The sequence below is a fragment of the Embiotoca jacksoni genome, unplaced genomic scaffold, assembly GCF_022577435.1.
Source record: "Embiotoca jacksoni isolate LCO1_2020_lvr unplaced genomic scaffold, fEmbJac1.0.p SCAF_5, whole genome shotgun sequence".
In the NCBI taxonomy this organism is placed as follows: domain Eukaryota; kingdom Metazoa; phylum Chordata; class Actinopteri; family Embiotocidae; genus Embiotoca; species Embiotoca jacksoni.
Genome location: NW_027185403.1, coordinates 2941758 through 2954737, shown reverse-complemented (window position 1 = coordinate 2954737; position 12980 = coordinate 2941758). Strand labels below are relative to the sequence as shown.

General features: G+C 39.7%; 1 protein-coding gene across 1 annotated transcript in view; it reads right to left on the bottom strand.

The window, feature by feature from the left end:
* slit3 (slit homolog 3 (Drosophila)) overlaps nucleotides 1-12980 on the bottom strand; it is a 251176-nt gene that overhangs the window by 65997 nt on the left and 172199 nt on the right. The window contains exons 7-9 of the mRNA XM_069171083.1: nucleotides 8468-8539; nucleotides 4598-4761; nucleotides 3270-3414 (exon numbers count right to left, since the gene is read on the bottom strand). Coding sequence (XP_069027184.1) covers nucleotides 3270-3414; nucleotides 4598-4761; nucleotides 8468-8539 — 381 coding nt within the window. The remainder of the gene's footprint in view (nucleotides 1-3269; nucleotides 3415-4597; nucleotides 4762-8467; nucleotides 8540-12980) is intronic.

Sequence of the window (12980 nt, the reverse complement as noted above, 5' to 3'; positions counted from 1 at the left end):
CAAGGTAAGTAGAAGTAGTATTTGGCAGCAGTACATGGACAGTTATCATTTTCTAATTAATAATTTTGAATATTCTTTATTTGGATCTTCTGCACATTTCTTTGATGGATGGAGCTCCAACACTCTCCTCTTTAGATACAACTTGACTGTATTTATGAATTCCTTCTAGGTTTTTCAACTTTTTCAGGCTGAGGGCTAAAGGGAATTTATTACTTCTCTTTTTCCGGAAGACTGCAGACTCATTACACCATACTGCTAGTATTACTCTATTATCATGTGGGGAGCCATCAGAATTTGGCACTGAGCCCACATTTGGGTAAATTTACTGTAGTTTAGTTTCTGCTCTCCTGATAGTCGTGGAAACACATTCATGCATTCTTCATCTCCCCGTGCTGTTAGGATGAAAAGGAAGGAAGGAAGGATGGAGGTGAGGTAAGGAAGGATCGAAGACAAAGGCCAAGAGGAATTTAAGGAAGGTAAAGGACAGGATAATAAAAAGTCACAGGAGGAAAGATAGAAAATTGAGGGGGGGAAAAGGGAAGAAGGAGAGAGGACAAAAGGTGATAAGACAAGCCATGAAAAGGGAGTGGGAAATCAGGACAACAGAGGAGAAATCAGAGGAATGGAAAGGCGTGAACAACAGGGGAGAAGAGAGGAAAAATCAGAGGCGAAGAGGAGGATGCGGTAAGGTCCCAAGGCCAGCCACAGGGTCAGCTGTCAGGATGATAAATGGAAACTAATCCACCCCTCATCTTCTCCACTCTTCAGCCCCCGCCAAGTTCTGCTCTTTACTTCCACTCTTCATCCCTGTTTTCCTTTTAGTACGATCTATCTATCTGTCTATCTGTCTGTCTGTCTATCTATCTATCTATCTATCTATCTATCTATCTATCTATCTATCTATCTATCTATCTATCTATCTATCTATCTATCTATCTATCTATCTATCTATCTATCTATCTGGTTTTGTTGAATCAAATTTTTGATTGCTTTCCGTTAACAGTGGTTTTCTGAAACGTAATCCTGGCTTTGAACGCTACACATCCCTTACGCTACAGGTGTCTGTTTCTTGGCTTGTGTTGCCCTCTACATTTCAGCACCTCACACCCCTGGCAGCCAGCAACACCTCAATTCAGCTCTGGGGTCAAAATAAATCAAGGATGTACGGATATTGACAAAGACAATCTGCACACACAACAAGTTACAAATTATATCAGGGCGCAGTAAAACAAGGTTGAGACAAAGACACTTAGAGGCTCAATATCAAAGGATGTATCAAAGGGAAGACCTTTTAAAATGCGACATAAAAAATCTATAGGGTGAGGAGGCGATTAAATGACAACCGGAACAGGAGATGAGTTTGGCAGATGAGGTCGTTCACAATAGGCTGAGTGTGCATGCATACATACACACACATTTGTGTTGGTGTTTTAATGAAGTGAACACCTAGAGACAATCATGAAAACATTAAATTGCTTTAGATTTGAATTGAAGAGTCAAATTAACATGCTGGCAAATGTACACCTGCATAATGTCAGCATGGGCACACACATGGATACACACATTTGGCAGTGATCCTTGCCACCAACATCCAGAAGGATGACTTTGTCTCCACGAAAGGACTGACAATACATCATCCTATTATATTCTATTGTTTCTGGCTGCAGCAGCAACATTTATTATAATGGATCCAATGCTAATTCAGTGTGTGTATCTGTGCCTGTGTCTCTGTGTGTGTTTGTCCTGGAGATTGTATAAAATATTTTGGTATCTGTGGCTCAAGTATAACAAATATGTGTGTGTATGTGTAAGTGAGCATTTGTGCCCAAGTACAGACTGTGTTTGTGCAAACAAAACGAATGTGTCTGCATATATTGGTGTGCACTGGTGTGTACGGGTGTTTGAATCTATTACTTATGCTGTGGAGGTATGGCGGTATTGGTGTGGAGTTGCGGGGGGGGGAGAATTGCTCCTTTAGTCACAGAGCAATCAACCAGCTGTCCTCTGTACAAACAAACAGGGTACAGTGATCAATACAGATATCAAACACATCCCTCTGTGGGGCGTGTGTGTGTCTGTGTGTGTGTTTAAATTTGTGTGTAAAAGGAAGGCAGAGATTGAGAGAAAGATAAGGGAAAGCACAAAGCTTGGCTGCAATTTAAAACTAAATACCACAACTAAGCTCACAATGTGCTGCATTTTGGCTTGGATGTAAGGTCTCATTCATCATGGTGTATCTAGGTATCTAAAGATCACAGTGAGACTGGGCGTGATGACTGTATGTGAATGAATGCCCGTGTGTGTTTCAATTAAGTAAGTTTACTTTTGATTTAACCTCAAGCTCATAAAGTGGGTATCGCTGTTCTTTCAATCTCATACCTTAAAAAGTGTCTTTCACTAGCAAATCTATAACTTTATACACATATCTTTGCATATAACGATATGTAAACATATAAACAAACTGGAATTACCACCTCATGTTCCTGAAATATCAAATTAACAATATTGGGAAACAGTGACCTTGACCTTTGACCACCAAAATGTAATCAGTTTATCCTTCAGCCCAAGTGAAAATTTGAGCCAAATTTGAAGAACTTCCTTCAAGGTGTTCCTGAAATATCGTGCTCACAGGAATGGGAGCCTCCAACGGAACAGGTATGATGAGCTCACAGTAAACTTGACCTTTGACCACCAAAATGTATTAATTAATCCTTGGGACGAAGATAGATAGATAAATAGATAGATAGATACTTTAATAATCCCTCAAAGGGATTTTTTTATTTTATTTTATTTATGTTACAGCAGTATATACAGGGCAAAGCCATAAAAATGCCAATAAAAATAATTGTAGTAAAAAATATTAAATATAAAAAATAAGTGGAAATTTATGCCAAATTTGAAGAAGTTCCTACAAGGCATTCCGGAGATAACACGTCCACGAGACTGGAACGGACGTCTATACGAAATATAATGACTCCAGCCAAAGCATAAAAAGACAAATCACCTCGTGATTTTTTTTGGGGGGGAAAATCAATAATAGGCTGAGAATGTGGATGATTTCAACATGCAGTTCAATGCAGTTTTAAACACACATTATGCAAATGCTGTGTGCAAAAATACAAGTGTGACACATTGAGATATAGACACATTCAAAGGAAACACAAACGATATCTAGAAACGTGCTTTGCATTATTAAGATAAGTCAATGCAACAAAAGACACATGCACATTACAATTTGTAGCATTTCAAGTAAAGTAAAGAAGTCTTACATCTCCACAATGCCTTCGGGGAGGTTTGCTGGGATTTCAGTGAGGCCTTTACGCCGACAGTCCACGATGTTGTTGTTACAGCTGCAGCTGGGTGGACACACGGCTACCTGAGGGACACAAGTCCTCGACTCGGTCTGTGATGGACCTGTAGACAGCAGTACACAGATACAAGACTGCAGATTCTGAAAAAAATTCAGCCAGAAATTGTCTTCTGTGTTTGAATATAAGATCACTTTTGTTGGTCTACTGCCAAATACAAGGAGGAGGGCAGGCGATTGCTCCCTGCCTGCAGCTACATTTACACTTATACAAATTCTGCAATCCTATCTTTGCTGAATTTTTATTTCTTCGCTATGCTTTTGTAAGTTTTTTCGGAGTTTCTTCCAATGGGATTAGGCTGAAGTTTTTGCATCCTATGAGGTTGTTGTGTTGTTTCTGAAGCATTTGCACTAAAAGTCTTTGAAGGATACATTGCTATCTTTGAATATGAAACATGAAGAAACTGCATATTGATGCTAAATATTATCCGGCCGAAGTATGCACACAAAATGTTGCAAGATATGAGGAGGAGAAGAGTGAGAGAACAGGAGGAAGAAAGAGTAAAGAGACAAAAGAAGGTAAGAGTAAAAATGTGTAAATGGTGAAAACGGGAAAGTTGGAAAGAGGTGGTCGGCTAAGCAGCATTGGAGGCAGAAAAACACAGACTTAAGACTAATAAAGAGAGAGCAGCCTGACAGTCTGTTAGCACAGACAGCTGAATCAGAGGCCTATAAACATTGCCTATGCTATCTGCAGTTGATAACACTACTGCTCTTATTAGCTGATTACACGGTCCACACGGTGTAATTCTTTCAGCAGGTTAAACTCAATGCTGAGCTGTCTGGAGGCGAAAACAATACTGCCTGTAATAATAGTCTAGGTTTATTACATTCTCTGGTGCTGTTCTTCGATGTCAAACGGTCAAGTGTCAACAGCTCTACATTTAACAGCGAACTTCTACTTGACTCGACTCTGCATTATATAATATGAGTGTTGCTGAACAGTTGTAGGTCAACTTTGTGAAATGAAGACATTATTTTACTGGATTACTTTCTCTGTAAAAAATACTATAGGTCCTGCATCACTATGATGAAGCTGAAACTGGCATAATTCTCAAAAAAATATTTTTAGATTTTAAAGCCAATGAAAGAAGTGTTGCGAGAAACTAACTAACTGCTGGCTTTTTAAATGACCACCATCAAGACAGATCACGACTGTGAATCTCCATCACTGAAGGTCAGTGACATTTCAGTCAAGTCTCTTGTGTATATGTGTTAATGTCAACTCACCATTGCAGATAAAGTCCTTCTTCTGCACATCTGGGACGTTGAGGCCCCTCATGTGGGCGGGGGCCATGCACTGAGTGAAGGGAGCCAAGCCCCGCCTGGCTCTGAGCCAATCAGAGAGCCAGGAAAGGTGACAGTCACAGTGGAGGTTGTTGGAGTGCAGACGGCTGTGAAGAGATGGAAGACGAGATAAATATTTTTCAGTCTTTAAATGGTCCAGTTCAAATTAACACTTGACCATCTTATCTAAAAGACTTTTGAGAGAAATTCTTAAATAAAAAAAATAAAAAACGACCACATCAGCTCAGAAAGAGCAAATGTATTTGAGTCTACATTCAAAAACAAGGGGTTACATTTTTCACAGCTTATATCCTTGGATAGGATCATGAGTCTATTGCTTACGTGAGACACATACACAAACAGGCACCCACACACAAACACACAGTAATATTCTCATCCCTCATTTCACCCAAGGTCTGGGACAATATGACTCTCTTTACAGACGGGACACACATGGCTAAATCACAGTCCATTCCAAAAAAAAAAAAAATGACAGACACAGAGACAGTGAGACAGAAAAGAGACACAAAGAAAAGACTGGAAGAATGAGAGCATTTAATTTAATGAGAAACACAGACTGACAACGGAAAGGGAACCACTGAGACAATCTGGAGAGAGTGGACGCAGACACACAAAGCAAGAGACGGAAAATGAAAATAAAAAGAGAAACTGAATCACAGAATGAGTAATAGGAGAAAGACAACAGTTAATAATTGAATTGAGAAAAATACTTTATTTCTTTTGAGTATTTTTGGTCCATTTATCTTGCTTTTATAGAGGCTAGGATATGTGATGACAAGGGATATTCCCCCTTAATTGATATATCTTAAAGCATCAGTTCCATCTCTGTTTCTCTTCTCCACTCTCATTCCACTCCACTCACATCACTGACAATTTATGTTTTGAAAAAACAATGGCAACTTATTGCTCCGAAGCCAATGTGCTTGTTGCTCGGGGTGATTCATAGAACACACACGTTTCGTAAATACTACTTCTGCTGACCTGAGCCGACTCAAGGGGAGGTGGGAAACCATGCATTTCCCCGTATGCTAAACTTTGCTAAATCAAACTATAAAGATGATCAACCAAGGATGCTGATGAGAATTGCAATCGCCACTTTATATTCTATATTTGTTATTTTAGGTCACGTTTCACACAAACAGGTTTCTTGAATTTCACTTGTAGCATTAATGAGAAGAAACTACTCAATATAAAACGCATCAGGTGTTGATTCAGACTCTCTACAGGCTGCACTGGCTGTGTTTGACACCTTAAGAAAGAGAGAAAGAGAGAGAGAGAGAGAAAGAGAGCGAGAGAGAGATGAGGGGGAGGAGAAGGGCGGATGAACAGCAGAATGTCTTGTCAGCGTATTATATGCCAGCCGGGATATCTACCCTTTCAGAAGACAGGCCTCCTTTTGTAATAAAGCAGAGGACAAATCCTGTTATGGAACAGAGATGGTCTCATTGATGCTAGCAGCGGGGGCAGTGGGTTTTAATACCGCTCTCCCATTATAAATCCAGTTTATAGTCAAACCCCCGCCTGGAGATAGCCACGTCCTGGCCCACCCCCGGCTCAGCCTTAATTACTGACAAGTAGGATTAAAACACAGGGGAGAATGGGAAGAGGCAGGGGGTATGGAGAAAGTGCTGTGTTTGTGTGTATGTGTGTGTGTGTGTGCAGACTTTACTAGTGTGTAGTTGTAAGTCAGTGTGATTGTGTCTATTGAGCATATTGGTTGCGGGTGACTAAAGGCGATGTGCATGGTGGTTCGGTGAGTGTGCGTGAGTTTGCTACAGTATGCATGTGTGTGTCTATCGCTGTGTGTGCTTATTCTTAGTATTTTCCCCAGAGGGTTACTGGGCACGTCTTTAGTACAGTGAATTGCATACACACACAGACACACACCAAGAGGAGCAGTGGGAGTTCTGATCAGTTCATTGGTTCAAATTTCTGAATAAGAGGCAGCATGATGATATGTCATTACTGCTAATGCAACATATGGATACTGAAGTAAAAGAGAAAGAAAGTTTCAACATACAAACATACATTTCTAGAAGCTTTTTGCGAATCATATCAGGGACATCTCTAAACATTTGATTGAATGAGTTGTTTTTGTAAAATGAGCAAATTCAATACAGTGAGCTGAGGGTCTAAAAAAAAGGAACAGACACACAATCTAATAGAGAGAACAAAAAGGAAGAGAGGGCTGAGGATGAAGAGATAGAGGGGGAGGAGGGAAGGAGGAGGAACACTGGATTTAAAGGTGATGGCAAAGAGCAGATGAGGATAAAAATGAAAGCTGGAAAGAAAGGGAAGATGAAGAGGGATGCAAAAGGAGGAAACAGAAGAAGACAGGTGACGATAGGGAGAGGAGGGAGAACACAAGTGGAGGAACAAAGTGAGACATTTGAGAGGAAAATGAAAGTGATGAGGGACAGCAAAAGAAGACACTTTACTGGAGATGATAGGAGACATGCTGCAGAAGATAGGAGAATGATTGGACAAATGGCAATTGGGATGCAGAAACACTGAGGAGGAGAGAAAAAAAAAGGAGGGAGCACGAGGAAATCAGAGGAGACAGTCACTCAGTGTTGACAGAAAACAGCAGCAGACGAGGGCCTCTGATTAAAAGATATTGGATATTGGTAACTCTGTACTCAATCTGCAGGCAACTGTGTGGTGGTGCTGCCGCCTGAAATCCAATTTTAAAAGGCTGATTTCAAGCTGTATTGCCACTAGAGTTGCAGCAGTATGCAGGGAAAACAGAAACCCTACCATGTGATTGGCTGTTGATGGACGTAGTCGGTCAAAAGTTGAAAATGGTCGTAAAAGATAAATGGACAGAATGTTATCCTGTTTGTATGTAGCTGTGTTGTGTATTAAGAAATCCCCCCATTTCTGAATGTTAAGTAGGACTGTGCGACCACAAGATAGCCTCTTAAAAATGATGAGTCGGGGAGGAAATCCCTTTCTGTGCACGCTAGTTTGGCGGAATTCAACCCCAGTGTGGCCAGCAGGAATGAAACCAATCGTCTGCCTCTCAGACAGTTCCATGGGATTATGGGTGGAGAATCCCTTGAGATGGCGTGCCATCGCCTTGGCAACTGTAAGATCTCCTTCATACAACTGAATACAGAAAAAAAAAAAACACCGAACACACACACGCAAATCAAAGCCCCCTTCAAATCAATCAGAGAAGATGATTTGGTCTGGGGTTCGTGTTGGAGCACCACCACTGGATGTGTATGTGTGTGTGTGTGTGTGTGTATGTGTGTGTGTGTGTGTGTGCTGACATCAGTAAAGAAAGTTTCTTCTAATGAATCAAAGCAGATTGAACTGTAGAGCCTAAACAAGCCTTTCTTGTGGTATCAGTGAGGTTACCATTACTTAAGTGTGCATGTTTGTGTGTGTGTGTTCATGTGGTGCATGGCCACAATGTCTTTGTCACTGTATCCATCTGTGTGTAACGGCCACATGATTATTCACAGTCATGAAACAATAGAAGAGTTGGTCTCTTATTATGGCATTAGATGATCACACACAGCCCCTGTTGCCATGTTGTGTGTGTGTGTGTGTGTGTGTGTGTGTGTGTGTAAGAGAGTGAACATCAGCTATGTGTGTGCAGTGCATGTTTGTAGCAAGCACTAATACTTCTCTGTGCATGTGTCAAAGTGCAGCCGCAGAGTCTGTGTGTGTCAGGATCTGTAGTAGATGTTTCTAGTTTTCTGTGTGCGTGTGTGCGTGTGTGTGTGTGTGTGTGTGTGTGTGTGTGTGTGTGTGTGTGTGTGTGTCATTGTGTGTTATACTCACAGTGTGCGCAGCTTGGGCATGTGGTTGAAGCTGGACAGGGGGATGAGGGTGATGTTGTTGTTGTTGAGAGTGCTGGACAGAGAAACAGAGAAGAGGTAAAACAGATTGTTAGAAAAACACAATCTTGGTGCCACTTATTAGTCGGAGGGTTAAAACTTGCCTTTTTCTCTTACTTTTTACAGAACGCAGAGACTTTCTCGTCTAACATGAATAAATAGGCAATAAAGAGTCTAGAGCTCCCAAAAATATTTTTTTAACTAAATTTGAGGGGTCCCAAGAGAGTTAATGGAATAGTAAAGAGTAAAAAAACAATTCTGCTTCACAAAATTAAGTTCACTTTTGCAGACTTTTATATCATTATACTATTTGCTATCCCTTCAAGTGTCTAAAATGATTCAAGTGAAACAGTCTATGAGATAGAAATTGTTGTGACAAACCATATTAAACCTGAGGGATAGAAGGCACTGCTCTGTTTTGAAGGGATACAAGTTAAACATTTTGGGAAGCCTGGTTTACTGATATTTTTCTTAACAATTTGTAGAACTTTACTTACAAAACAACAGTTAAAATGACATAAAACAACAAAAGCCAACAGTAGTTCTGGAAAAAAGCACAAACATGGCAGAACATATATTTTTTTCACCATGATTTAAAGCTCCATATGATTTTTGTTGTGTGTATTAGCTTTAGATTTGACTTCTATGGTTGTTTTAGTATAGCAATTTATTTTTAGGAGTTTTTAGATTTACTTAGTCAAATCTGTGGTGTACTAGCCCAACATTTAATGACCACAGGAACTAATCTTTCCTCAATTTATTGAAAATAATTTATTGTCCTGAAAATATTACTCTTCTGTTGCCTTATTTTAGGATTCTCCTTTTCCACATTTTTAATGTTATATACATTTTAAAGCCGACAAAGGCGAGTTAGTTTTCGAAACAAAAGTAACTTTACTTGAATTGAGAATAAACAAACGTTGCCGGTTCAATTTAAAACATCATCAAAACTAAAAGAGACTGCATTTGTGAATTCTGACCGTCTGTCCATGAAGTCGCTATTGTGCAAAGTCATGGCGTTTTAGCTCATTATTTATTGATACACACCCATATGAGCACACACCCCTTTGATCTGCGCTTCTTCTTCTTACTCATAAGCAGGTCACTGCTGTCTCTGACTATTAGCTACCTCATAAACTACACTGTCTCATATGTAGTATCGATCTAAAGTGGAATGAAAAACAAGGTTGACTGTCATTACAACCAAACACACACACACACACACACACACACACACACACACACACACACACACACACACACACACACACACACACACACACACACTCCCAGTCAGTGTTTGGAAGAAATACAACGCCCATTGATTCTCTGTGGTTTTCGTGAATTGAAATGGAGACAGAAATGAGAGCAGGGAAAAGGCGTCTTTTCCATCAAAGCAATCCACACAGGGATCAGTTTTCATTGATAGACTCATACAAGAAAAATGCACAGGATGGAGGAAATATACAGTATCAGAACGCAAATAGGTCCCTCGTGACGAAAATACGCACACGCACACACATACACACACACACACACACACACACTTCAAAATTACAATACAGGAAAACAAGAGTGGACAAAGACACAAAAAAACACTTTCCTTGTTCATTAAAAATTTTAAAAGAAATCTCATGTTCTGCTGGTTTTCACCCAAACATAAAATCATTTTACATTTACAGATACAAGAGAACACTGTCCACCGTAGTTCACAGCAAGCAAGATCTTCTAGAAACATCAACAGATCAGAAAATGCTTTTGTTAGAGAGATAGCCATGAAGCAAATTAATGTAAAATACGATGTAAAAGCAGTTTGAGCAGAAAGTCTATTCAAACAGATGTTTCTATAATTCATTTTAAATAATCTAAATAAGCAGAACAGGAATTGATTTTGGGAAAAATACAACATCACAGAAAAAATTATGACCTCTTATTACTCTGTGATACGGTTCAAATGGCTTGCAGTCAACTTTTTACAGGAAAAAGTAAACACTGAAATATGAGTAAATGAGGGATCCATGTTACATTAGAAATCTAGGGATTGCTTGAATTTATACTACAATATAATTTTTCTGGTGGCTTGTCGAAGCCAACACCAACACAAGCCAGTGTTACCCTTAACGTTGTTTTTGCCCAAGTTTCAAGGATCATTAATTTCACTGGAGAGAAAATAGTGCTAGTTTACTTTACATATCACCCGAAACCTTGTGTATTCAAAGAGTCATTGTTTCAGGAAGAATGAAGACTGTGCAGTCATATTTTATATCTGAAAGCCGTTCGTTTTTCACGTTTGACAGTGTGTTTTTAACGCTTTCAGACTCAGACAAGGACAAGGTCAGATTTCTCTCTGAGCAATGGCCCAAATTTAAGATGAAAGGATTTTTCACAGCATCTGCAATATGTTTGTGCCTAAACACACAGTGTGACCACGGTCTGATTTTGCCCGCAAAAGTCAAAGATGGTTTATTTTATGTATTGTATTGTCGTCACAACTGTTCAAAATAGGTTCATTACTGGGGGTTAGCTGTGTTTTTACTAACACCCACGCAGCCTTAAAATAGACTGTTTTTGCTTCACTCTGTTGATGTTACTACTTTCCTTTCTCTTTAATTCTCTCTCCTTCCGATTCTCTTTCTACATTCGCCTCCCTGCCAGGACAGCCTCAGTGGCCTTGGTAGACGGATAAAGTTTCACACTCGCTCTCACATACACACACACACGCATCAGGAGCGCTGCTATGGTCAACCCTGTCAGGGGTGATTCCACCCAGTATATATAATTTAATTGTGGAATAACAATAATTTCCCTCTGCAATTTCCCTGTCAGTTATTCTCCCACTCACTCCGCTCGCCCCCCCCCTCCACAGCTCTCTGCCTTAATAAAGTAGTGACTGGACTCAGTTAAGCCAAGATAAACACTAAAAACATCATTTAGAAGTCCACAGCTATGTTTTATTTTGTGGCCATTTTTCCCAGCTTTATTTACACGCCTGTGGCCATAGCAGCACTCTTAAAAATTGTTTGAGCTGAAATGATCATAAAAGAAATCTACGCATTTTAGAATCGTTGCATGGAAGTTCAATGTTGCTAAAACATGAAAGACGCAGCTGGGGAACTTCAAATTACCTTCGTAGGTGAGAACTTTGATTAAAGTAGTAATCTCAATATTTTTTCATTGAAATAAATGTCTGTTAAGTTACTATCTACTGGATAATGAGGTAACACTTTGTTGATGAGTCTAACCCACTGATGAGAGCCCTTCCATTTGTATTATTACAAACTACGAGCTGCGTGTCTGTGGCGACATTACTGGAAAGAATTACAAGCGGGGCAAAGTTAGGGACATGTTTTCCATCAATCAGCAGTGGTTGTTCCTCCAGAGAGAATAGATGGAGCTGACGAAAGAGGCTCACCCTTTAACTACCAACTGATTGGTATAACCGTCGACTGTCCATAAAAATGGACGCAAACTTCAAGATATGAAAAATGACGCGCAATACCGCTAAGGTCCACTAGGGGCTGGCTACAAAAACCTCTTGCTGCTATAGTCTCCCATTCAAAATGCATCAACTTCTCTCATGAAATACAAATTCAATAAGTTTTTTCTCCAGGTCATTATGGTGCCATTAGCTACATTCACTCCTGATCTGTGTTGCGTTCCTCCCTCTGAAGATACTTCTATAATTAATAAGATATTAGGCCTCAAAGACAGGTATGTTTGAGTGTGTGTCTAAATACGATCACTTCTGGCTCCAAAAAAACAAGATGACGACGGCCAAAATGCCAGCCTCAAGGCTTCAAAATGGCAGTTCACAAATCAATGGGTGATATCACTGTAGGTTGCCTCTTGATCTGTTTAGATCTCTGAGAAGTGAAGTCCAAAAACACAGCTGCAATTACTGCTCATCACCATAGGTAACATCACAATATGGGATTTTTTTTTTTTTTTTTTTTTTTTACAGATAAGTACTGTTTACTAAAAAAAAAAAAAAAAAAAAAAAAAAAAAAAAAATGTATTTCATAAAGTGAACTAAATTCATAATTTCAGCTGAAATGTGCCAATATTTTGCTCTCCAAACAAATACAGATGAGATGAAACCTGCTTTTGTAACAGAAATGTATTGATTTACGTTGCAGTGTGACAGGAGCTTGGCACCAACTGCAAGGTACGAGGGAAAGACCACAAAGCTGTACACCTGTGAATTCTTCAACATTTGATTCAGGTCTTTGGTTTTACAGTACAACATATCTGATTGGTCCAGATGGGGATTTTCCACTGGGTCTGCGCTCCACCTTCTGTCAGTCTAAACTTTACAATCCTGCAACCTTAACAGACCGTAACACGCCAAAGTGCACTCACGCCACAAAAACACAGTGCTAACGGGAACACTGGCTGTGTGAATATGGTCACACTTACAGATGTTTCACAACTGATGTTATATGGTAAGGAAAATACTT